The sequence below is a fragment of the Rhinoraja longicauda genome, chromosome 20 (assembly GCF_053455715.1).
Source record: "Rhinoraja longicauda isolate Sanriku21f chromosome 20, sRhiLon1.1, whole genome shotgun sequence".
NCBI classification, from domain to species: Eukaryota; Metazoa; Chordata; class Chondrichthyes; order Rajiformes; family Arhynchobatidae; genus Rhinoraja; species Rhinoraja longicauda.
In genome coordinates, this window is record NC_135972.1 from 16,129,747 (window position 1) to 16,157,207 (window position 27,461).

The 27,461-nt window shown below is 42.8% G+C and overlaps 2 protein-coding genes across 8 annotated transcripts in view; one reads left to right on the forward strand and one right to left on the reverse strand.

Annotated features, from left to right (window-relative positions):
* nup205 (nucleoporin 205) overlaps positions 1-19,113 on the reverse strand; it is an 89,251-nt gene extending 70,138 nt beyond the window's left edge. The window contains exons 1-5 of the mRNA XM_078417003.1: positions 18,834-19,113; positions 8,122-8,264; positions 4,750-4,921; positions 2,139-2,283; positions 1,285-1,444 (exon numbers count right to left, since the gene is read on the reverse strand). Of these exons, the coding sequence (XP_078273129.1) occupies positions 1,285-1,444; positions 2,139-2,283; positions 4,750-4,921; positions 8,122-8,264; positions 18,834-18,864 (651 nt within the window). The 5' untranslated portion in view covers positions 18,865-19,113. The remainder of the gene's footprint in view (positions 1-1,284; positions 1,445-2,138; positions 2,284-4,749; positions 4,922-8,121; positions 8,265-18,833) is intronic.
* Positions 19,114-23,733: 4,620 nt separating this feature from the next.
* Positions 23,734-27,461, forward strand: part of LOC144603584 (CCR4-NOT transcription complex subunit 4-like) — a 117,163-nt gene continuing 113,435 nt past the window's right edge. For all 7 annotated transcript variants that reach the window (XM_078417004.1, XM_078417009.1, XM_078417007.1 and 4 more), the window contains exon 1: positions 23,734-23,940. The gene's annotated coding sequence lies outside the window, so the exon portion shown is untranslated. The remainder of the gene's footprint in view (positions 23,941-27,461) is intronic.

Genomic DNA, 27,461 nt, shown 5'->3' on the forward strand with positions numbered 1-27,461 from the left:
CCAAAACAATTTGGAAGCTTCCTTTCATCTTCGGGTCCAAGCTATTCTTGGCACAAATTTGAAAGACATTATGCAAGTAAGAGACACAAGGCCACTTCAACGAGAAAGGCTAGAGCAGGTAATGACAGTTAGTTGGACCTGAAATAGCACCTCCTCAGCAGTTAAATGCCACAGGTTTGAACTTATCAATTAGTTTTAGTTCCATGATTGCTATGGTAGGGCAGTTGATGTTTGCGAGAGCTTATATAATTCAAGATAATTTTGCAAGCAAATTTTTGAATTAAAAACGATGCTTGAGCATTCAATGACAGTAAAAGTTAAGCTTCCAGGAAATGACTGGCAAAGATTGTCCACGTCAAGTACACAATTAACAATGATTCACAACAATTAACAATGATTTTCCTGAAGTCCATTCAGGAACACTCAAACAGCAATTATAGGCATACCATGCTCAACTCAAAATTATTTTAAGAAATCAGATTGAGTAAAGGAAAATAAATGTACCCTGTATTGTCAACAGGCTCCAAGCAGGGTTTAACACGAGAGAGCCAGTACTTAAATAAGACGTATGGCAGCAGAAGAATGGTTGATGTGAAATTAGTTTGACATAAACTATGAAATGCAGAGTGTAAATATAAAGCTGCATTTCTAACAAAATTCAGTGTGTAATACCATATATCTTGATAGTGAAAGGGTGGATTGAAAAAACTATGAAAATGCAATTGACACAAGTATATGTGATAAAATATTTGTGCAAGTCATCAATTTGGTAGAAGATAGGTTCTAAAGCATTGAGCAATATTTCTCCAGTCTAATCTGCTGAGCACTTCCAGAATTCCCTATTTATGGTATATATGTCAGATATTCTATTACTGTTGCTCCATTGATAAATCCAAATAGACATAATTTCTCTCTCTAACTGCTCTTAAAAACATCCAATTTAAATAGGGCACATAGCTGCTTAACATTACCTGCTCGGTAGATCAATCTCAGTTTCACTTATCATTCCACATCACTCAATTTCTTCCAACATTCATGGTAAATTGCTTCTGCTGAAATCTTCCTGAATTGCATAAAATATTACTGGGGTCCTGCCAATCTTTTATAAAGACTTGGCCTACTTTCCCTGTGTTTTGCATCTGCTCTGAAAGGCAAGTACTGCATATGATGCTTTAACTGCCTTTCACCATACAAAAGCATTTCAGCCTAATCAATGGAAACTCTGTTGAATGTTTCCTCAGTCAAATTACCAATACTGCGCGATAACTTAATGTCCATTCTTACCGCTCTGCGATGAACTGGATTGCCCAGGCCACGGGCAGTCTGCAACTTTTCAAACTCCGCATTGAGGTTTATTTGATTGATCAAGCACAGCACTTTCTGAGTCAGCCCCTGCTCCATCAATTCGTCCGTAAACCGCGTTGTCATGGATACAAGTTCTGAACTGTAAGGAATTTTTTTGCTTGTAATTTCAAAAGCATCATGTTTCCACCTTTCATTCAAAATGTCACATTCACAATCAATGGGTCACTCAGCAACGAAATTTCGTTTTTACACACACAATAAAAATCTTCCATGTACAGATAATTTTGACCTTTAGGAACTATGCAGCAGCTATCACCATTTTTGCTTCTCATCCTTGAAGTTGATGGCTTATGGTGAAAGAATTCAGGGATACTAAGTTAACTTGGTTAATTAGGCCTCTTCATGAACAAGTTACACAGCTTATGTTATTAGACTGTTCAAGGGTGCAGGTGCAAGGAGGAAACGGTTAAAACAGAGACACATTATACCAATTCTGACCAGCAAGCACATATTATTGCAGAATCGCATGTGGAAGAAGATCCAAGGCTAAATATTCCCTCCCTATGCAGTTTACTGAACAGTTAGTTATAGCAGCGTTTCTAGAATCAAACAGGGCAACAATCCATGAAGGAACATAAACCTGACCAACAAGCACATTTCAGAATATGGAAAATCCAGCCCTTATGACACAATACTTCTGCTGAAATGGATCCACTCCAAAAACCGGCATCAAATTTATTCAAAGACACAGAGTGAAAAGCCTGAAAGAAAAATTCAGATAGCAAATCCTAAACCGTTCTTCACACTTAGAGTGATCAGTAAACAAAGCTTACCCAAGTTCCAGGGTCCAAGTTTTGCCATGCCGCGATTGTATAAGGGAATGTAATGAAAGTGCCATGCATCTTTTTCCATCCCAATATAGCAGAATAGCCACCAAACCACGCGTCATGCCAGGGAAACGAGGCAGTTGATGCTCACCTATGAAAACAAATGTTGTCAAATTAAGCAAAGTACATATTTGTTACTTGCCCTAAACCAGGAGGTAGCTATAGTACTTGCTGTAGTACTGAAAGGCAATTCAAAAGTAACTGGCAGGTTATATGAGTAGTGCATTCAGACAACCTGCCATCCTGACATTAATATTGATTTTAGTAGCATGATTCGAGGTGTGGCATTAATGGGATATTATTGCTGGGCTGCTCCGGTATATAGATTTGTCCTGGTATTGATTTCTTAAAACAACTCCATCCCCTGAGCCCTTTGCTGCTTCCATCTGGCAACTGAATGGGTACAACCTCCATATGAAGCACAAGTGAAGAAGTGAGGAATTTGGAATGCAGGAGTCGCAGATGCATTTGCACCCAGCTTTTCGTAACAAACTGATGCCTTGTAAATAGTGGCCTTACAGATTCTGGCCAGTTGTACTCATACATTAGGAATTGTCAAGGAAAACACTAAAGCAGCGCATAAGTCTGCAGACACCTTCCAGTAAAACAAAATAATCATTCAGGGTGAAATTCCATGTTGGAATTCGTAACGTTTGATCACATGATGTGGACAGATTGATCCAGAACACAGAACATAAGAAGTTTGTAAGTTATAGGAGCAGAAGTAGAACTCTACTCTGCCATTTGGTCAAGGCAAATGGGAGATTTAAACCACCATTCCAGTTAACTTTAAGGGAATGAACATTGCAGTTTGTTATTTTCTCAACAGAGACCCAATCCATCTGGACAACATAATTTATATTTGGTGAGGCCATTGATCCCATTCACACAGAGCCTACACTGTCCTCCATTACTTGCTCTGAATTTTAAAACCCATATCTATGCTTTGATAAGGAATGCGATTGTCTTGCATTCTTCTCACTGAAGGTAGAGTGTCAACACCAAGCATTCCCAGATCACAATTCTTGAAGAATGCCACCCAAAATATATCTATCTCTTTCAACATCAACAGCATGAGACACTGATTGAACTGCTCACTTGATGTTAGTTTTTACTGTAAGTCCTTACCACCAGCAGACTTATTTTCCATGAGCTGGAAGGCTAACTTTACTAAAAAGTCACCTGGACAGTGATTATATTCATTTTTGGTTCAAACATTCCCCCACTATATTCTGACTTGTAAATCTATATGGTCTGAAGGCACAAAATGAATTGGGAACAATTGAACATATACTATATACTAGAGAACATAAGCAAGATTTATATTTCTGATCACTTATGCCAATTATAATGGTGAAGAAAATTTCTTTACTCACTATAAATATGAGCTTCAATGGACAACTTAATGTTGAGACAGATTTGAGAGCTGGCTGCTGACTTGGGTAAAATGAGACTTTGATCTGATAGTGCCTACTGAGGTTTTTGGCAAGGGGGGGGGGGGGCAGTGAAGGACATCAATTTGATGCTTATACGGGCAATTGCAAGGGCAGCACTGGAAGTTAGAAAGATTACCAGGACCACAACATGGATGTTCCTGCATTGCCTTGAGGCGGATGATGCTATGCTAGTTGATCTACTGTTACTCAATATGGGCCAAGCACATAAGAAGGATCTTGCTGCCGCAAAACTGCAAGCAATGCTAACCATCAAACTTTACAGAATGGACACGAATAATTCTGAGTTCCATCTTATTTCATTGAAAATTCGTTATACCAATAATTACAGGGGAAGGGCCCTGCTCTAGAGTGCAAAGATGAAAAGGGAAGAAAAAAAATCTTAGCTGAGATCTAATAGCCTAGCGATTACAGAAGGGAATACTGAACAAAGCAATAAAGACTCAATGGTATCACGTTACATCTTGGCTTTGTAATGCGTAACTTAACATAGTATTTATTAACTGTGTAATGTCACAAGTAACAGGTATATTGGGCATGTGTGAATAAACGATTGAGAGCCAAAAATTTGCCTGGACAGTTTAACGCGGTGATCATCCCTTAAATTTAGCTTTGTCTTTCCACAAACACTGCCGGACCTGCTGAGTGTTTCCAGAACCTTAAATTTTTCCACAGGTTAGTTTTGTTTATTTTTGCAAGATCTCCTCCTAACCTTCCAAGGGGAACAATCCCAGCTTCTCCAGTCTATCACTGAACCAATGTCACCCATTTCCCATTTTATGCCATTTGCAATCATGAATATTGTGTGCTGTATAGTTAAGTTCTAGTTATTATTATATACTAATAAGTGTTTCCAGTATTGACCCATGAGGAACTTTATTTGGATTTGAGGAAACAAATAGCCAGATGAATCTGACAACTCTCACACCAAGAAGGACAGCTATAAAGGAAAACATTTTGGCCAACCACATATTGTATAAATATAAAATGAAGGCCACTTTAAATGAAAAACAGCCCTGTGTTCAATGAGCAGACACTAGACCAACACATACTGTAAGTAGGTAAAAGCTACTGAAAATTGACAAAACTTTAAGAGTACACACCTGCCAGCAGCAGTTCCACTGCAGCAAGCTCCCCAATATTGAGTAGGTCGCTCAAAATGAAAGCCTCGCTGATCAGTTGGTCTGGAAGGAGTCTGGTCCCCTGCTGACCTTGGATGACAATCCCGTCGACACTGGCTTTCTTCACTTTCTCTCTATGTTGTACATTTTTAGGCTGAATAAAAAAAGGCATGTTAAATTCAGCTTCAAGGAATCCACATATTGGAGCAACACAACTCTAAAATGGAAAATCTAATTTTTTAAATATAATATACCCCTCTGCCCCCACCTCAACGAGTTCCGGGCTCAACATGATGTAGAGCGTTTCTTCCGTCGCCTCTGCCTCCGGGCATTGTCCTGAAAGGATTCCTCACTGCCCAGAAAAGACCCTTTTCCCGTTCTCTTAGACACCCCCTACCGGCCTTCTATCCTCTCCGAACCTTTTTATTTCTAGCTGCCATGAGACATCAATTGTCTTGACTTTTCTACTCAAATCTCGCCTCCTCTGAATGCACAGCCCTCCGCTCACTTTGCAACAAACCCAACATTATCATTGAACCTAACATTATCATTGAACCCATCAACAAGGGAGGTGCTGTTAGGCTGGCGGGCTGATCACTACTGTGCTGAGGCCAGGCACCAGCTCTCAGACACTACTCCTACCTCATACCTACCCCTTGACCCCACAGATGAAAACCAGGCCATGAGCTCACAGATTGTCTTTGATTTTGTCAGCTCTGGCGATCTGCCCCCCACAGCCTCCAACCTTATCATTCACCAGGCCTGCATGGCCAGCTTCTACCTCCTCCCCAAAATCCATAAACAGAACTCATCTGGCAGACCCAATGTTTCTGTCTGCTCCTGCCCCACCGAACCCATCTCCACATACCTCAATTACATCCTATTCTCCCCCTCCCCCCCATCCAATCCCTTCCCGCCTACGTCCAAAGCACGATACACGCCCTTCAGCTTTTTAATAACTTTCGGTTTCCAGGTCCCGTTCACTTGTCTTTACTATGGACTTCCAGTCCCTCTACCCCCCACAAGGAGGGTCTCAAGGCCCTCCGTTTCTTCCAGGAACCGAGACCCAACCAATTTCCCTCTACTGACAGTGTCCTCCGCCTAACAGAACTTGTCCTCACCCTCAATAACTATTCCTTTGACTCCTCTCACTTTCTCCAACTTAAAGGTGTAGCCATGGGCAATTTCATGGGCCCCAGCTATGCCTGCCTTTTTGCTGGTTACATTAACAGTCCCTGTCCCAGGCGTACACTGGCCCTATCCCTCAACTTCTTTTGATGCTACATTGACGAATGCATCTGGGCTACGTCCTGCACCTGTGCAGAACTCATGGACTTTATTCGCTTCACCACTAACACTGCCCTCAAATTCACTTGACTATCTCTCACACCTCTCTCCCCTTTTTTGATCTCCCTGTCTCCATCACAGGAGACAGACTTTCAATTGACATCTACTCTGCGTGGGTTTTCTCCGAGATCTTCGGTTTCCTCCCACACTCCAAAGACGTACAGGTATGTAGGTTAATTGGCTGGGTAAAATGTAAAAATTGTCCCTAGTGGGTGTAGGATAGTGTTAATGTACGGGGATCGCTGGGCGGCACGGACTTGGAGGGCCGAAAAGGCCTGTTTCCGGCTGTATATATATGATATGATATGATATGATACAAACCTACCAACTCCCAGTTATCTGGACTACACTACCTCTCACCCTGCCTCTTGCAAAGTTGCTGCCCCCTACTCTCTATTCCTCCATCTCCGCCGCATCTGCTCCAAAGATGAGGTTTTCCATACAAGGACCTCCAAGATATCATCATTCTTCAGTGAAAATGGATTTCCACTTCTGTCATGGATGGGTCCCTCACACGTGTTTCCGCTGTGTCCGGTAGTTCTGCTCTCGCTGCCTCTTTCTCCAGGCGCAACAAAGAGAAAGTTCCCCTTGTCCTCACCGTTCACCTCACCAACCTCCGCATCTAACACATCTTCCCCCGACATTTCCGCCACGTCCAACGTGATCGCACCACTAATCATATCTTCCCATCTCCACCCCTTTCCACCTTCTGCAGAGATTGCTCATTCCGCAACTCCTTGGTTCACTTATTCCTTCACACCTTAACTACCCACTCCCCGTGCAACCACAGGAGATGCAACACCTGCCCTTATACCTCACTCGACACCATCCAGGGACCCCAACAGTCCTTCCAGTTGAGACGGAGGTTCACTTGCACTTCCTTTAACCTCATCCACTGCATCTGGTGTTCCTATTGTGGGCTACTGTACATCGGCAATACCAAGCGTAGACTCGGTGACCGTTTCGCTGAACACATGCTCGGTCTGCCAAGGCCTATTGGATATCCCAAAGACTAACCACTTTAACTCCTCTTCCCATTCCCATACTGACCTTTCTGTCCTGGGTCTCCTCCATTGCCAGAGTGAGGCCACATGCAAATTGGAGGAATAGCACCACATATTTAGAACCCAGTGGTATGAATGTTGAATTCTCCAATTTTAGGTAACTTCCCCAAACTCTCCCATCCTCCCTTCTCTCACCTTTCCCTTCTTCCTCCACAAAATGTCTGTTAACCAGTTCCACCTTTCGCAAAGATGTATCCCTCTTCGGATCACACCGCCCGTAGCCAACATTTGGCCTATCAGGAAACGCCCCTGCTGAGGTTATCTGTTACCGCCCCTGGTTTGTTTTGACCCTGATGTCTCTTCTTGCTTCTTCAGAGGTGCTGACTGACCTGCTGAGTCACTCCAGCATCTTGTGTCTGTCTTTGGTATAAGCCAGCATTTGCAATTCCTTTTAATTACATCTAATTTTTAGTTCTCTCCAGTGACACTTGAGGATTTCTTTTCCATTAAAAACCAATCTGATTGAACATTATCAGCAGGCATTGATAACCTGCCATTTATAAACAGAACTGAGTAAACTATAGTTTTATAATACTAAAATTAGTTCATCTGGTTATGATGGTGAGGCATACAGAACTGGAAGGGCAGCATTTAAATCCCAACATGTATGCTCTCTGCCCAGAACCATGCTGACATCAAACCAGACAACAAGCTTCGCTTCAGAAGACTTTTAAATAATAGTTTAAATGGACGTCCATTTCTTGGTGACAAAGGAATTTTGTTAATGTACTTATGCTTGTATTCCACACTTTCCCCATCTTCATAAGGGAAGTATATGGGATCTTTTACTTCTTACAGCTTAGTTTCATTGAATAGATAGTGTAATTCGAGACGAGACCCTCAGGATTCATACTTCCTTTCTGTGCCCAATACTGCATCAACTATTGATTAGTGCATCTTCATGGGCTGAAATAATTTAATTAGTGAAGCCAGAAGAACTCACAGGATTCTTGAAAAGGGAGATGAAATCTGGTTTATGCTTTTTGAGTGTGAGATCCAAAAGGTGAACAGCTTCTGGTTGATGCTTCCAGATCACGCTCTCCACCGTCTGCCAGATATCTTTGTATGGCCCCCACAAACTGGCAGCTGCAAAACATAAATGACTATGTATCAGTACAGTAGAGCCACACAGAAGTTACTTTGGGAAAACGTTTTTTTCAGAAATTACATGAAATAAATGTGAACTTGTGCTAAATTGAGGTTTATTACTTAAAAATAAACTGCATGGATTTTTTATTCGTTAAATTGAAAGGAACTGGGGCTGCAAAAAAAGAGCATTTTCCATAACCTGGAATTGTCTATCTGCACATATTTGTCTATTGAACCTCTTCTGTTTGTATAAAATGAAGGGCAAAAAACCCCTCTACAACCCCAAATTCATTATGCCCATCTGAACATAACACAAGAATATACATCACTCACACCACAAATCAAGCACAGGTCACTGAATGGAGCAAAGTTTTAATTAATTTCCAGTTGTATGATAACTTGACACAAGCGTTGCATCCAGCATAACTCTATGAGTTTTGCTTAATTAAAGCACATTTAAGGAAAACATAGAAAAGCAAAACATTTTTAAAAGATGAGTAACGATAAAATTTGGATCTACTTTGCATTAATCATCAGATGTTAGAAAGCTGACATCAATAAATTCAGAGGAAACATGGAACATTAGCCTTTATTGCCAGGTTAATAGATGTGCATTATACACCAAATGAGGCCTAATCAAAGTTTTATACAGTTGCAATACAACTTCCCAACTTTTATGCTCAGTATAGGTGTATGACCTATACACCTTCTTTGATACCCTGTCCACTTGCATTGCCTGTGTCAGGGAGCGTTGGACATGCAGCCCAAGATCCCTCTGTACATCAATGTTCTTAAAGGTCCTACAGTTTACAGTCCTGCATACAGTCCTCTTGCATTTCACCTCAGAATGACATTTTTATCTTTTATGACATTCCTGTGACTTTCATTGTTTTTGAGATGGGGATCTGCAGCCTTCACAAGTTATAGGAGTAGAATTAGGCCATTCGACCCATCAAGTCCACTCTGCCATTCAATCAAGGCTGATCTCTGCCTCCAAATCCAATTTTCCTGCCTTCTCCCCATAACCCTTGACAACCGTTCTTATCAAACAATCATTTAAAAAGATTGCGTGATAATGATTACGACTTATCAGTGTAAAAGAAATTACATTCAGCTGGCAGAAGAAACATGTTATTTGAGAAGATGCAAGATAACCTGACACCTGGGCCTTGTGTCTGATAACTTTTTCGAAATGTAGCCCAGATGAATGGAATAACCCAGAATCCACCAATTCAAGGTTCTAATTCTTTGTAGGAATACAGGACAAATGATTCCCAATTGCAAATTTCACCTCAATGGCTTTAGGATAGCTGGAGCAAGCAGCAGAAAAGTTACTACAGAGGGTAAGATATTCCTTCAGTTGGTCCTGGATCCATTGCTTGGCAAAGGAGAGAAGGTTTCATTGAACAGTGATCTGGCTAACATGGGTTCTCGATATGGACTTCCACAAGGCCCTCCATAATTTTTGGGACAAGGATCAATTATTTATTTATTTGCCTCTGTACTCCACAATTTGAGATTTGTAGTAGAAAAAAAATCACATGTGGCTAAAGTGCACATTGTCAGATTTTATTCAAGGCCATTTTTGTACATTTTGGGTTCACCATGTAGAAATTACAGCTGTTTATACATAGTCCCCCCATTTCAGGGCACCATAATATTTGGGACACATGGCTTCACAGGCGTTCGTAATTGCTCAGGTGTGTTAAATTGCCTTCTTAATGTAGGTATAAGAGAGCTCTCAGCACATAGTCTTTCCTCCAGTCTTTCCATCACCTTTGGAAACCTTTATTGTTGTTTATCAACATGAGGACCAAAGTTGTGCCAATGAAAGTCAAAGAAGCCATTATGAGACTGAGAAGCAAGAATAAAATTGTTAGAGGCATCAGCCAAACCTTAGGCTTACCAAAATCAACTGTTTGGAACATCATTAAGAAGAAAGAGAGCACTGGTGAGCTTACTAATCGCAAAGGAACTGGCAGGCCAAGGAAGACCTCCACCTCCCTTGAAGACAGAAGCAGGGGAATTTATTATGGGGAACAAGAAAATGGCAGACGAGTTGAACTGGTACTTTGGATCTGTCTTCACTATGGAAGCTACAAACAATCACCCAGATGTTCTAGTGGCCAGAGATCCTAGGGTGACGGAGGAACTGAAAGAAATTCACATTAGGCAGGAAATGGTGTTGGGTAGACTGATGGGAATGAAGGCTGATAAATCCCCAGGGCCTGATGGTCTGCATCCCAGAGTACTTAAGGAGGTGGGGCTAGAAATCGTGGACGCATTGGTGATCATTTTCCAATGTTCTATAGATTCAGAATCAATTCCTGTGGATTGTAGGGTAGCTAATGTCATCCCACTTTTTAAGAAAGGAGGGAGAGAGAAAACAGGAAATTATAGACCAGTTAGTCTGACATCCGTGGTGGGGAAGATGCTGGAGTCAATTATAAAAGACAAAATTGCGGAGCATTTGGATAGCAGTAACAGGATCGTTCCGAGTCAGCATGGATTTACGAAGGGGAAATCATGCTTGACTAATCTTCTGGAATTGTTTGAGAATGTAACTAGCAAAATGGACAGGGGAGAGCCGGTGGATGTCGTGTACCTTGACTTTCAGAAAGCCTTCGACAAGGTCCCACATAGGAGATTAGTGGGCAAAATTAGAATACATGGTATTGGGGGTAGGGTACTAACATGGATAGAAAATTGGTTGGTAGACAGAAAGCAAAGAGTGGGGATAAATGGGTCCATTTCAGAATGGCATGCAGGGACTAGTGGGGTACTGCAAGGCTCGGTGCTGGGACCGCAGCTATTTACAATATACATTAATGACTTGGATGAAGGGATTTAAAGTAACATTAGCAAATTTGCAGATGACACAAAGCTGGGTGGCAGTGCGAACTTTGAGGAAGATGCCACAAGGTTGCAGGGTGACTTGGATAGGTTGTGTGAGTGCGCGGATGCATGGCAGATGCAGTTTAATGTGGATAGGTGTGAGGTTATCCACTTTGGTGGTAAGAATAGGAAGGCAGATTATTATCTAAATGGTGTCAAGAAGTTAGGAAAAGGGGACGTACAACAAGATCTGGGTGTCCTAGCGCATCAGTCACTGAAAGGAAGCATGTATAGGGCAGTTGTATAGGGTCCTGGTGAGACCACACCTGGAGTACCGTGTGCAGTTTTGGTCTCCAAATTTGAGGAAGGATATTCTTGCTATTGAGGGCGTGCAGCGTAGGTTTACTAGGTTAATTCCCGGAATGGCAGGACTGTCGTATGTTGAAAGACTGGAACGACTAGGCTTGTACACACTGGAAATTAGAAGGATGAGAGGAGATCTTATTGAAACATACAAGATTATTAAGGGGTTGGACACGTCAGAGGCAGGAAACACGTTCCCAATGTTGGGGGAGTCCAGAACCAGGTGCCACAGTTTAAGAATAATGGGTAGGCCATTTAGAACGGAGATGAGGAAAAACCTTTTCAGTCAGAGTTGTAAATCTGTGGAATTCTCCGCCTCAGAACGCGGTGGAGACCAATTCATTGAGTGCTTTCAAGAGAGAGCTCGATAGAGCTCTTAAGGATAGCGGAGTCAGGGTGTATGGGGAGAAGACAGGAACGGGGTACTGATTGGGAATGATCAGCCACAATCACATTGAATGGCGGTGCTGGCTCAAAGGGCCGAATGGCCTACTCCTGCACCTATTGTCTATTGTCAATGACCACTGTCCGCAGAAGACTTCATGAACTGAAATACAGAGGCTACACTGCAAGATGCAAACCACTGGTTAGCTGCAAAAATAGGATGGCCAGGTTACAGTTTGCCAAGAAGTACTTAAAAGGACAACCACAGTTCTGGAAAAAGGTCCTGTGAACAGATGAGACAAAGATTAACTTATATCAGAGTGATGACAAGAGCAAAGTATGGAGGAGAGAAGGAACTGCCCAAGATCCAAAGCATACCACCTCATCTGTGAAACACGGTGGTGGGGGTGTTATAGCCTGGGCATGTATAGTTGCTGAAGGTACTGGCTCACTTATCTTCATTGATGATACAACTGCTGATGGTAGTAGAATGAATTCTCAAGTGTATACACATCCTATCTTCTCAAGTTCAAACAAATGCCTCAAAACTCATTGGCCGGCGGTTCATTCTACAGCAAGACAATGATCCCAAACATACTGCTAAAGCAACAAAGGAGTTTTTCACAGCTAAAAAAGGGTCAATTTTTGAGTGGCCAAGTCAAACACCCGATCTGAACCCAATTGAGCATGCCTTTTATATGCTGAAGAGAAAACTGAAGGGGACTAGCCCCCAAAACAAGCATAAGCTAAAGATGGCTGTAATTCAGGCCTGGCAGAACATCGCCAGAGAAGACACCTGGTGATGTCCATGAGTCACAGATTTCAAGCAGTCATTGCATGCAAAGGATATGCAACAAAATACTAAACATGACTACTTTCATTTACATGACATTGCTGTGTCCCAAACATTATGGTGCCCTGAAATGGGGGGACTATGTATAAACACTGCAGTAATTTTTACATGGTGAAACCGAAATGTATAAAAATGGCCTTTATTAAAATCTGACAATGCGCACTTTACCCACATGTGATTTTTTTCTATTAAAATCTCAAATCGAGGAGTACAGAGGCAAATAAATAAATGATGGGTGTTTTATTCACAAAATGCTGGAGTAACTCAGCAGGTCAGGCAGCATCTCGGGAGAGAAGGAATGGGTGACGTTTCCAAACATTATGGAGGGCACTGTATAGATCAGTGAGTCTAAGAACAGACTGGGCGATCGTTTCACTGAACACCTTCGCCCAGTCTGCCTTGGCTACGCGATGTCCCAGTTGCCAAACACTTTTAACTCCCCTTCCCATCCTGAGAATCTTTCTATCCTGGGCCTCCTCTACTGTCAGAGTGAGGCTAAACGCAAATTGGAGGAACAGCGCCTCATATTTCACTCGGGCAGCTTACAACCCAATGGTATGAATTTGACTTTTCTACGATACGATAGAACTTTATTTATCCCAGGAGGGAAATTGATTTGCCAACAGTCATAAAAACACAAAATACATGAAACATGAAATTAAAGTGATGAGTGGAAAGGATTGGGGATGTGCAAAGACTGGAGAGGGGGGGTGGGGAATCAGTCTCAGTCTACCCCACAACAGAGGGGGGAGGAGTTGTACAGTTTGATAACCCCAAGAAAGAAGGATCTCCTGCGGCGCTCTCTCTAGTTTCAAGTAACCCTTACATTCCCCCTCTCTCCGTCCCTCCCCCACCCAAGTTATTCTACTAGTTTCACACTCATCCTGCTTCGTTTCACTGTTTGTATCCACTCATTATCTCCTTCTCCACAACCAACAATGAACCATTGTGGGCTCCACATTTCCGTGCTCATCGTTGCTGCCTTTGATTTGTTCTTTTCATACCTTTCATTCATTTGTTCTTTGTACCTTTTAATACCTTGTCTCCCTCTCAGTCAGAAGAAGGGTCTCGACCCAAAACGTAATCTATTCGTTTTCCCTAGAAATATTGCCTGACCCGCTGAATTAAACAACATTTTGTGTCTATCTTCAGGCTAACATACAAGTTGAGTGTGCTGGCAATTGACCGAACCTCCCAAGTAGAAGCAGCCACATTCCTCAATGTGGGAACAAAAATTGATACTGAAATATATTTTATTCAGCAGAATTGGGAAATTGCCACCTGATCTTTCTGCAAAATACCCCGTTTTCCTTTCCCAACCCTCTGTGTGAAGGGTCTCGACCCGAAACATCACCTATTCCTTTTTTCCAGAGATGCTGACTGACCCGCTGAGTTACTCCAGCTTTTTATGTCTACGTTCTATTCTGTTAGCTTGTATGCATCAGCAATGTCTATAGCAGATGAGCTACTACGTAGGAATTGCAAGAAAACAAATCTGTTGCTCTTCCTGTTGTCTCCAAATTGTGAGTACATTTATTCAAGGCACGTATATTTAGATAGTGACGACCTGGTGTTTTAAAATCACACAGAGTCACAAGTCTATTGAATTTATTCTGGGGAGAAATGTATTAATTTACTGGTGAAATGTACTAATTTGCTGGTGAAATTCAATTGAATTGTTTTAGCATGATTTATTTAATTAAAAGCTGCATTAATTTTGATTAAAATTACAATGTTAAGTTACACTGCATAGAAACATAGAAAATAGGTGCAGGAGTACGCCATTCGGCCCTTCGAGCCTGCACCGCCATTCAATATGATCATGGCTGATCATCCAACTCAGTATCCCGTACCTGCCTTCTCCCCATACCCCCTGCATCATAGGCCAAGGTAGAATATGGTACAAGAAGTATACATGTATAATATCTATCCTACAGAATTGTTTGTATTAAGAATAAATATATTCCTCAGATAAAGTAGGGTTCCAGGGAGCTCATAGAGACCCAACCAATTCTAATGAAGCAAGAAGTCTGAAATGTCAATACTTGGCATTCTTTACAGCAGTTGCCTAAGTTGCTGTTTCCAGTATTTGCTTATGCACACAGTTTATCACATTGTAATTACAATTGCCTAATAAACTAAAGGTCATTGACGAAAAAATGTTAAACTCCATTGATGCCTTAGCATCCTCAATATTTTGTATCTATGGCAGGAAAGCACAACCTCTTCACAAGTAAGATGACACTTACATGGGTAATTTCAGCAATACATAGAATAAACCAAATGTACAAACCCACAAATTAAAGATTTATGATTGAAGAGAGCAGATATCAACCCCACAACTCTCCGATTACTCCATTGAGTAAATATATAAATTGAATTACAAATGATAAATTTATGAGAAAAATAGTTTCCTGCTGAATTAAGTGCCATACTTAGAAGACATTGGGACAAACATACATAGTGAAGATTTGTCTCCTGGGTATGTATGTTCTGTGTCTATCTGGATTCATCACCCATACAACCTACAAACAACCTCTTCTCTCCTGCCATTTCCCAACAAAATTCTAGCTTGAACCCTATTGATAATGCATCCCCCACCTCAATCCACTATAACTTTTTGTCTCCTTCCCTCAACGAGCACCTCTCCATCCCGAACGCACTTCATCGACCTCCTTACCACTGTCATTTCTTCATAACCATCAGCAATCCGCCACAATCCCTCCTTTTTAGACACCTCTTTTTTACTTTCATCCTCAAATGCATTCTCTCTCACCCGAGTCTTCCTCCACAAAGCACAGCAACAGACCCTTTAGCATAACTTGTTTATGCCAACCAAGTTGTGTGTCTGAGCTAGTCTGCACCTGGTCCTTATCCCTCAAAACTTTTCCTTGTCATGTAGCTGTCCAAATGTCACTGTTGTACCCATCTCTAACATCTTTACTGGCAGCTCATCCCATATACCCACCACCCTGAGTGAAAAAGTTGTCCCTTTAGTTTCCTTCTAAATCTTTCTCCTCTCACCTTAAACCTATGCCCTCTAGTTTTGGACATCAGGGGAAGAACTGTAGCTATTCACCTCATGCATGACCATCATGCATCTATTAACCTCTACAAGGTCAGTCCTCAGCCTTCAATGTCATTCTTCCTATATCAAGGCAATCAGAAATGAAGGCAGAACTCCAAATGATGCTTTGCCAACATCTGCTACATGATAATCCAATTCCTGTACTCGTACCCTGGTTGATGAAGGCAAACGCCTTTGTCAACTCCCGGTGTGGCAACTTTCACAAAACTATATATCTGCATTCTTAGGCAATTTTATTAGATTCCCCAGGGCACAGTCATTTACTATGAAAGTCCTGCCATCATTCATCCAACCAAAATGCAGTACCTGAATTAAATTCCATCTGTCTTTCCTGTTTTATTTAACCTTCACTGCCAACTATACCACCAATTTTAGTGACATCTGCAAACGTACTAACCACGTCACCTGAACTCAAATTCAAATAGTAAACATAAAAAACAAACATTGGGCCCAGCACTGAACTCTGTAGCATACTACATTAAAGGACTCCATTCCTCCATCTGCAAACCAATTTTACATGCAATTGGCCAGCTCACTAGGTAACTAACATACAAATAACACCCCTTTTTTATTTATATTCCTTCCCCGTGTCCTACTGACTTGCACCATTTTTTTATGTTCCCCAAACGCTTCCGCTATATTCCTTCCTCTGGCTTCACACTTATCATCATATCATATCATATATATACAGCCGGAAACAGGCCTTTTCGGCCCACCAAGTCCGTGCCGCCCAGCGATCCCCGTAACATTAACACTATCCTACACCCACTAGGGACAATTTTTACATTTACCCATCTATTCTTAGCTCACATTTAATCTCCTTTCATCCCTTTGTCCAATGATATGCCTATCAATCCCCATCCTCTCACCTCTATCCACCTATCATTTGCCAGGCTTTGTTCTGCCTTACCTCTTTTTCCAGCTTTCTCCAATTCCCACCCCCCCAGCCCCAACCACCACTATCAGCCTGAAGGATTCCAATCTGAAACGCCACTATCCATGTTCTAACTATCCGCATTCTGCTCCCGAGCAACATTCCCTCCTACACACCTCACAGAAACATAGAAAATAGGTGCAGGAATAGGCCATTCGGCCCTTCGAGCCTGCACCGCCATTCAATATGATCATGGCTGATCATCCAGCTCAGTAACCTGTACCTGCCTTCTCTCCATACCCCCTGATCCCTTTAGCCACAAGGGCCACATCTAACTCCCTCTTAAATATAGCCAATGAACTGGCCTCAACTACCTTCTGTGGAGAGAATTCCACAGACTCACCACTCTCTGTGTGAAGAAATGTTTTCTCATCTCGGTCCTAAAAACTTCCCCCTTATCCTTAAGCTGTGACCCCTGGTTCTGGACTCCCCCAACATCGGGAACAATCTTCCCGCATCTAGCCTCTCCAACCCCTTAAGAATTTTATATGTTTCAATAAGATCCCCCCTCAGTCTTCTAAATTCCAGCGAGTACAAGCCTAGTCTATCCAGTCTTTCTTCATATGAAAGTCCCTCCATCCCAGGGATCAATCTGGTGAACCTTCTCTGTACTCCCTCTAAGGCAAGAACGTCTTTCCTCAGATTAGGAGACCAAAACTGCACATAATACTCCAGGTGCGGTCTCACCAATGCCCTGTACAACTGCAGTAGAACCTCCCTGCTCCTAAACTCAAATCCTCTTGCTATGAATGCCAACATACCATTCGCTTTCTTCACTGCCTGCTGCACCTGTAAGCTTGCTTTCAATGACTGGTGCACCATGACACCCAGGTCACGTTGCATCTCCCCTTCTCCTAATCGGTCACCATTCAGGTAATACTCTGCTTTCCTGTTCTTGCCGCCAAAGTGGATAACCTCACATTTATCCACATTATATTACATCTGCCATGCATTTGCCCACTCGCCTAATCTATCCAAGTGACTCTGCAGCCTCCTAGCATCCTCCTCGCAGCTAACACTGCCACCCAGCTTCGTGTCATCCGCAAACGTAGAGATGTTGCATTCAATTCCCTCATCCAAATCATTAATATACACTGTAAATAACTGGGGTCCCAGCACTGAGCCTTGCGGTACCCCACTAGTCACTGCCTGCCATTCCGAAAAGGACCCGTTTATTCCTACTCTTTGCTTCCTGTCCGCCAACCAATTTTCTATCCACCTCAACACTGAACCCTCAATACCGTGTGCTTTAAGTTTGTACACCAATCTCCTATGTGGGACCTTGTCGAAGGCCTTCTGAAAGTCCAGATACATCAGTTTCTCCCCATCTCCTTTCACAATTCTTTTAACCTCTCATTTTTTTTCCCTCCCCCGTTGACTCTCCCACGCTCATCTTAGTCCTCCCACTCTAGTACAATTCTCCTCATCCTATTCTAACCACGTCACACTTCCACCCATTTCCCTCTGGCACCTCATGCCATGTTCTTCCTAACCCTTCTGTCCTCTCCCACCTCCATCCGATCTTGTGCCACATCATATCCCTCATCCCATCACCATTGAGATCACCCTTCTCCCCGAGACATTACCTTTGCGACTACATTTCAGTTCCCTACCACGTCATTTTCACTCCCCCCGTCCACCTCCCCATCCCGTCACTGCCCCATGTCCCTTTCTTCTCCATGTCACCCCCCCCCCCCCCCCCCCCATTCGTCTCCCCGTCAACACACCTATCCCGCTCCCCTTCTCCCTGTCATGCTTTCTCTCCTCCCTGTCATGCTTTCTCTCTTCCCTGTCACACTTTCTTCTCTCACACTTTCTCTCCTCCCTGTCACACTTACTCTCATCTCTGTCACACTTTCTCTCCTCCCTATCACACTTTCTCTCCTCACTCTCCCACCCCCACTATACAACTGAAGATTCCCTGGTGTTGGTGAGCCGGAGCCTGCTGTGGCTGTGGCTGTGGTCGCGGGAATTCATATGGATGGGGTTGACTGTCTGCTAACTGCAGCGATTTAAAATGATGGTTAATATGGTATATTCTGGAGTGCAGACAGGCTTGACCAGAGCCTTTTGTCTCCTCTGTTAACTGAACCGCTCGCCATCACTGACCTGAATTTACCGCCATGGTCGAGGTAGCCATCTTGGAAACGAACCGGAATAGAAAGCACCCGGCGCGGTGCAGCCACTGCGTCCACCGGCCTCTGCACGGTGCGACCAGGCAACACCCAGACCCCGGCGCTGATCCCCCTCTCCGTGACTCCCAGGGTTTAACCGACCAGCCGTTGACCAAACGAGTTGGACGGGTGAAAACCAGCCAACAGACGCGTGACCCCCGTTCTGAACTCGAGCGTACTTGGCGCCCGGAATCGGATGTTACTCAGACCATCAAAAAGACTACATCCTCCAGCATGCCTTGTGTGTGTGTGTGTGTGTGTGGTTCACACCTTGTCTCCAATGTACCTCATTCTCTGAAGCAACAACTTTACAAATGTTACACTCTTTGGGTTTAAAACAATATTTGTTAAATATCAATGAACATTTGAATAAGAGTTAATATTTACAAAGATCAAATACATAAGAAATAAATATGAGCTAGCTATTTGAATCGAAGAAGGAAGGGTAACCCAGATGGCATCTCGACCATGATCAGCCGCATGGCTAGTTTTCCCAACTAATTCCTCATCCATGCCTGGCCAAAATTATGTTCACTCGAACTAGGGTTGCCAACTTCCTCACTCCCAAATACGGGACAAGGTGACGTCACTGCCCCACGTGACATCACCCAGCAAGCGGGTGTTGGCTGGTTGACCGTATTAGGCCCGGGGGGCATTGTCGGCCCCAATGCTGTAGGTCCCGACAGTTTAGATCCCGCCATTTTAGCTCCGGACAGTCTAGGTCCGGATGCCCGGGCGCCGCCTAACGGAAGTTGCCTAGCAACCCGCCTCCCAGCCCAGGCGGCTGCCTTTGGTGGAGCGGGAGCACATGGCCACTGGCTGGATGAGGTCATGTGGGGCGCAGGGCGGTGACGTCACCCTTTCCCCCTTATTTGGGAGTGAGGAAGTTGACAACCCTACTAATACGGGACAAGGGCGGTCCCGTATGGAACAAACCAATTTAGCCCAAAATACGGAACAGTTGACAACCCTAACTGCAACTTCAAATGTATGTATGGTTGTATATTCACAGCCCAATGGGGGAAGAATTAAAATATTTACATTGCTGGAAGGCAAACCATGTCTCTGATCCCATTCTTATGCCAAGCCTATACCTGCAGTTCTAGATCTCCCAACAAAGCAACATTTAACTTTCCTCCTTGATATTCCATATGAATGTTTCAATGTGATTGCCCTAAATTCATCTAAATCCAATGAGTGGAGGCCAATCTTACACACACATTACATCACCCTTGTCCCAGGAATCAAACTGGTGAATCTCCTCAGTACCATTCAGGTTTAAAAGCCAAATCTGCACAAACTACTCCAAATGTGGCCCCAATGCATGCAGCATAATTTACTTACTCTACTTTAGAGGATTGTGATCGACTTCAGGAAGTGAAGCGATACACTCAGCGGCACATTAATTGATTCTTCAAATTTTTAAGAATGAAATAACACCAGCAATTTGTCCTGGACCAGCCCCATCAAAGTAATGGGCAAGAAAGCACATCAACACCTCTACTTCCTTAAAAGTCTCAGGAGGTTTGGCACATCCCCAACAACCCTCACCAACTTCAATAGATGCGCGTAGAAAGCATTTTATCAGGATGCATCACAACATGGTTTGGGAACTGCTTCATCCAAGACCGCAAGAAATTTCAGAGTTGTGGGCTTAACCCAGACCAAATAAATCTCCCTTCCATTGACACCATCTACACCTCACACTGCCTCGTCAAGGCCACTAGCATAATCAAGGTGCAGTCTCACCCCAGTCACTCCATCTTCTCACCACTCCCATCAGGCAAGAGGTACAGAAGTTTACAAAAGCATACTTCCAGTTTCTTCCCAGCTGTTATCCGGCAACTGAACCGTCCTCTCACCAACGAGAGAGCGGTCCCAACCTCCCATCTACCTCATTGGTAACTTTGAACTATCTTTAATCAGACTTTACTGGACTTCATCTTGTACTAAACATTATACCCTTTATCCTATATCTGTACACAGTAGACGGTTTGATTGTAATCTTTTGTAGTCTTTTCGCTGACTGGATAGCTTGCAACAAAAAGCTTTTCGTGATACTTCAGTATATGTGACAATTGTAATAATAATAAACTAAATTAATAAACTATATATTTTTGAACCTCTGCTGCCTTTTTGTGCTTTGTGCAATTGGGTGGAAAGTTCCAGGATTTAGACCTGTTGTACGTGTATGGCTTGTACAATACAATACAATACAATACAATACAATATATCTTTATTGTCATTGTACCCAGGGGTACAACGAGATTGGGAATGCGCCTCCCATACGATGCAATAATTTAAGTAATTTAGACAACAGCAACCCAACGAAACGAAACAATTGTAACAGTTTTAGACAGGGTAAAGTGCAAGTTGATCTATGCGTTGTGGCCATCCGGCTCAGCAGGACCGGTTCATAGCAGCTATGGCCCTGAGGATGAAACTGTTCCTGAGTCTGGAGGTGCGGGCGTAGAAGGCCTTGTATCGTCTGCCCGATGGAAGGAGTTCGAACAGACTGTTGCAGGGGTGTGAAGAGTCTTTGTGGATGCTGGTGGCTTTTCTGAGGCATCGTGTGTTGTAGATGCCCTCCAAGTCTGGTAGCTGTGTTCCGATGGCCCTCTGAGCTCTATGGACTACCCGCTGTAGAGCTTTCCTTTCTGCCTCCATGCAGCTGAGGTACCACACAGGGATTCCATGCGTTAGGATGCTCTCTATGGTGCAGCGGTAGAAGGTCGTCAGCAGCGTTTGGGGTAGACCAGACTTTTTCAGTGTTCTTAAGTAGAACAGTCTTTGTTGTGCCTTCTTGACCAGCGCAGCAGTGTTATTGGACCATGTTAGGTCCTCCGAAATGTGAGTGCCCAGAAACTTGAAGCTGGACACTCTCTCCACACTGTCCCCGTTGATAGAGATCGGGGCATATTCCCCGTTATGTGACCTACGGAAGTTGATGATCAGCTCTTTGGTCTTGGTGGTATTTAGGGACAGGTTGTTATCCGAGCACCAGTCCGCCAGGTTCTGCACCTCCGCTCTATAGTTTGTTTCATCCCCGTTGGTGATAAGCCCCATCACCGTTGTGTCGTCTGCAAACTTGACAATGGTGTTGGTGTCGAATGCAGGAACACAGTCGTGTGTGAAGAGGGAGTAGAGCATGGGACTCAGAACACAGCCCTTTGGTGTGCCGGTACTCAGGGTGATAGTGGAGGACAGGTGCGGGCCCATTCTCACTGCCTGCGGTCGTTCCAGCAGGAAGTCCAGGATCCAGTCACATAATGACGAGCTGAGGCCTAGCTGGTGGAGTTTGGTGATGAGCTTGGTGGGGATGACCGTGTTGAAGGCGGAGCTATAGTCTATGAATAGCATCCTCACGTACGTGCCCTGTCTCTCTAGGCGAGTCAGGACAGTGTGAAGAGCCAGAGAGATGGCGTCCTCTGTGGATCTATTTGCCCTGTATGCAAATTGATGTGGGTCCAGTGAGTCAGGGATGCTGGATTTGATGTGTGAGAGGACCAGCCTCTCAAAGCACTTCATGACTATCGGCGTTACTCAGGTATTGTATAAATTGATTTACTGGATAGCATGCAAAGGAAAAAAAATCATAATAAACCAACACTGATACCAAGTGACAAGTGCAAGGGTGGCTGTTGCCCTTTTCTTTTTTTGGTGATACAAATCGTGCATTTACAATGAACTTTGGCCAAGTCCTGGCAAGTGAGTGCATTTTGTGGATAGTAAGTACACATTGTAGCCACTGTTCACCATTACTGCAGGAGATGAATATTCAGGATTGTTGATAGTGTGCCAATTAGGTGAGCAATTTTCCATTCTTTTGGTGAGATATATGAGAGAATGCCTTCCGGAATGGCGGCTGGATTCACAGCTAATTCTGGAATACATGTCTCCAGTCCTGCTGGGATATTGTTTGGCTTTACAAACACTGCTCTCCCCAGTGCTCTCATCCATTTCTTTATATGATGTTGATTTTCTTTATATCACGTGGAAACGATGAAATAGGTTTGTGATGGTGAGAATCTTGGATGGACACCAAAATGGTCCATCCACTTGGCACATCTGACTGAAGATGGTTCCAAACACTCCATTCTTTTCTTCCATCCTCACATGCTGTACCCAACCATCCGAGCATGGAGATGTTGTTGGAACTTGTTCCCATTAACTGTTTAATCATCCACCACCCAGCACAACTTGATGAGGCTGAACTGAAGAACTTTTATCTGATCCCTTGGTTCTGTGATTGCGTCTTGCAAGTTGCTTAAGTTGTTTGGGATGGATGTTATTTTTCACCTTCACTTGGTTGTTACACCATCTTCATCTTTTGCTGCTGTTTTTCCATCCCGTTCTGCATATACAACCCCCTCAAGGCAGAAGATCACAGATTATGGAGAGATTTTTTTTCCAGGATCCAGGATATTTTTGAATTCCCTCTCTTATGAATTTCCGCCATCTGATAGCATCTCCATGGATTTATCTGCTTTTTAATATTTAATACCATTATTGTTTCGACTCCTACACTTTAACTAATGTGGACTGCTGAAATCCATCACTTTAATTTTAATCTAAGGTTCCCAGAATAATGTCAAATGGTATCTCTCTCTCTCTCTCTCTCTCTCTCTCTCTCTCTCTCTCTCTAAGGGGCCTGTCCCCAGAAGGCGTCTGGGAAGTGTATGCTTCACACCGGAACAGGCTTAAAGTGAACGTCGATGCACTACAACTCCCGGCAGGCAGTGCGCGGCGGCCGGGGGCCGACGGAGAAGGGGTAACGGTTGCAGGTGCCGTGGTTGGCGCATGCGTGGCCGCGTTTGTGCGCAGACTCAGTAAAGGATTCCGGGAGGGGGGGGAAATGGTGGTTAGCGTGTAAATTGGAACAGCGCTGTGTGGAGAGAGAGAGAGGGAGAGAGAAACGGATATATAATTATATATAATATCCTCTGCAATAGAAGAGCGGAGAGAACCGGCCTTGAAGATACTTCCTGGCAGCATCAGGACAAGGACACGGAAGAAAGAAACCATTTAAGCGGTTGGAAACGGTGAGTCGGGGAGAATGTGAGAGGAGCAGGGTGAGAGAGTTGCTGAGAGTCTGGCACCCGGTCACACTGCTACCCGGAGGCTTCAGCGGCGCCGCCAGGCCGCGCCAGCACCAGGCACCACCGGCGATCAGAAAGACAACCGGCGTCCCACCAGCCTGAGAGAGAGCTGGCACCGGGAAAGGCCCGTCCGTCCCCATTTTAATGGAGAGAGACAGTTGCAATTGTTCTGATGTTGAGTAGGTGAGAGAGAGGAGGGATTACTATTCTCCCTCTACTCCTGGATACGGCTGGGGAATGATTACTCTTCCCTTCATCAAGCAATTGTATGTGTTTTTGAACGTAGAATGTGGTGTGATGCAACATGTAATTTATTTTAAGGAAACACGCAAGTTCATTCATCCGCTTTGAAGGTGGGCCGCGTCTTTTTGCAATACCGGGAAGTTCTAAGTTGTGTTCTATTTTAATACATAAACACGTTACCGCGAAAATAGCTCTACGTATTCTTAGATTCAGCATTATTTCTGACAGCTGAGTTTCATAGATCTTGTATTGGGAGAGTTTGCAAGAAATAAATGGGAAGGAAGAAGCTGCTAAGGTACCTCGATAGTTAAGGAATTTGTCCATTAAGCAGTAATCTGGTACTTTCCACTGCTATGCCCCGTGGTCCATACTTGAATTAATTATTAGAATGTAACGTATTTATTTATGCCTAAATTTTGATGTATAAAATCAGTTGGTAACTTTCAAACTTATTCAGATTAAAACTAAAATGTTTCAACAAAAATGTAATTGTGAAGGGAAGAAAAGAAAGGATTATTGAAAATATGTAATGGAATACTCTGGTAATACACACACTTACTTTTTCCTCATTTAAATGCAATCAATAGAGTATGATAGTCTTGCATTTAACATCACTTTTGGATGTGAGTTTGGATTTGTATACCAGGAAATGCCTGGTTATGGATAAATGAAAATGAATTTTCAGAAAAATGTTTTAGTGTAGGCTGCTGCAAAACTATATTTTTGCTTTAATGCTTTATTTGATGTAATTCAGTAGCAGTTAAAAGATTTGTAGTTAAGGTGATAAATCATTTTGCAATGTTGTTTGTACTTTAAGTCATCTCTGCAGTTAAATATAAAAGTAAAGATAGCCGATTGATTTTGTGGGACACAACATTTAACAAGGAGTCTGACAAAGCGACTTAAAATGTCTTCTATCCATTTCCCTCCACAGATGCTGTCACCTGCTAAGTTTCTCACTCACTTTGCTTTTTTGCACAATGGTCCAGCATCTGCAGGTTCCTTGTCTCTCTGTTTAATGAGGATGGTTGATGTACACGTGTAATGTTGGAAGGATCAGGAGAAATTATTCTCCTGAATGTGTGATGCAAATTATTTTGTAAGTGTGTGCTTGTTATTTGTTTATGAAAAGGGATATGTCCTGTGAAGATGGACACAAAATGTTGGAGTAACTCAGCGAGTCAGGCAGCATCTCAGGAGAGAAGGAATGGGTGATGTTTCAGGTCGAGACCCTTCTTCAGACATGTCCTGTGAAGAAACTTTCTTGGTATTTGTTCCTCATGGCCTTTGTTCTTTGCTGTCATAGTGCTTCATGGAAATTGACAATCGTTCATATGAGCCTTGATGGTGAGCAACTGGTGACATACTGATATCTTGATCCAGGTTTGCTTGTGCCAATTTTGGCACTGAATAATCTCATGGGTCAGTCCAAGGATTCTCCCTGGAGTTGTTGCTTAATGATTGTTGCTTATGGGATGAACTTGCTGAACCTATGGATTAAAAAAAATTCCTTTATAAAATACATTAGTTCAATTGTTACTGATGAGTACAAAAAAAGTAAACTATGTAAAATAAAAGCACAGTGCTCAACAAAAAAAGTACTGCATAGGTTAGACAGCATCAGTGCAGAGAGAAACAGTGCATTTCAAAAATGTGACCCTCACGCATCAAATATAAACTGCAAAGCTTGCCATTGTGATGGAATCCTGATGTTATTTTGTTCTGCATTTCTTGGGACACATTTTATTACTGATGCACTCTATTGAGGATCAGTTTGAGGTGGCTGTGCAGATTGGTCAAATTAACATAGGCAATCATTGTTAACTTAGGCTTTTTTATTTTTTTAATTGCCCTTTGGATAAATGATCAGCTGCACTTGCGTCTGATCACACCATACAAATATGAAAATGCTTGAGTCCCAGTAATTATTGAAAAGTTTGTTCTCTTTACTTTTATTCAGATGAAACTAACAGCCTTTGATACGGATCTGGGGATGGAGGGAAGTATGTGGGTGGGTGGCATCTCATAGCTCCCGAGTCACTGACATGCTGGCAAAATTGCATTTAAGAGTTATCATTCAGGGCAACATTGATCTTGGGCAATATATTTCTGTGGCTACGCATCTTGCTGGCATGTTTAAGCTTCCTGCGCAAAGTAAGTTTGTACATTGTTATCCAAGTGCAGCTTTGCTTTCAGTCGGTAGCCCAAAGCTGAATTGGTGACGGGAAACAGCCACAAATAGCCAGTGTTGAGAATCTGTTTTGTTCAGTATGCCTTTTGGTGAGTGTCATTTAAACAAAATTGGAGCCAATGTGCCCTGGAAACTCTTACATTTATTTAACATAAAATTTGCAAACTTCATAAGTGATGTGCAAGTTTTCCAATTGGAGAAAGTTATTTGCATGACAAGACTGAAGCAATCTCTGCTCTCCCAGGCCACCCAGGTCTGACTTCTGGACTCAAATTAAGTCTTCCACCATAATGCTTTATTATATACTTCACATCCCATCTTTCTAACTGTCTTCATTTCAAGTAGTGTGCCTGAACTTGCAGTACAACATTCACTTTCTCCTCTTTCAGCCCAACGTGTGTGTGAACATTCTAAGACTATCCAAATACCTGTTTTTTCCAAACTAGAACATAATTTGTTAATGCACTGTTCAGCAGCATGGCATGACACTTTTGCAAATACATCAGGGGTTAGACTGTACTGTAGAAGTTACCAGAGGAGTTGCTGTCATTTATTATCTTTTCCCAAGAAATTGCAGGTTGATTGCAATTTTGCAGCTTTTTTCTCCTAACTTGTATTTCTGATTCAACGCAACAGAATTTACACCGAGATGTTCTTTTAAGATTTATTTTCCAAACTACCATCTGTAACTGTGAAGATATTTGACAGTGTGTGAATGGGGACCTTTACCTTAATATGAGCTAACATGGAGGGAAATTATGGGATAATTTAAATTTGTCTCTTGCGCGAACCATCTGCAGCAAAAATAATCTGAAAGTTTGATTATTGTGTCAATGAAATGCCATTTAAAAAAAAAAAAAAAGCATACATGAGTTCATTTAAAATATATATAACATTCTCATGGGGGGACGGGGACGGACATTGGACTTCAAGTAATGAAAGGATTCGAGCTGGGGGGCATGAGAAAACCCTTTTCAGTGGCATACTGCAACTCTACCTGAAATCATGATACTTGTTTGTAACTTTGAGT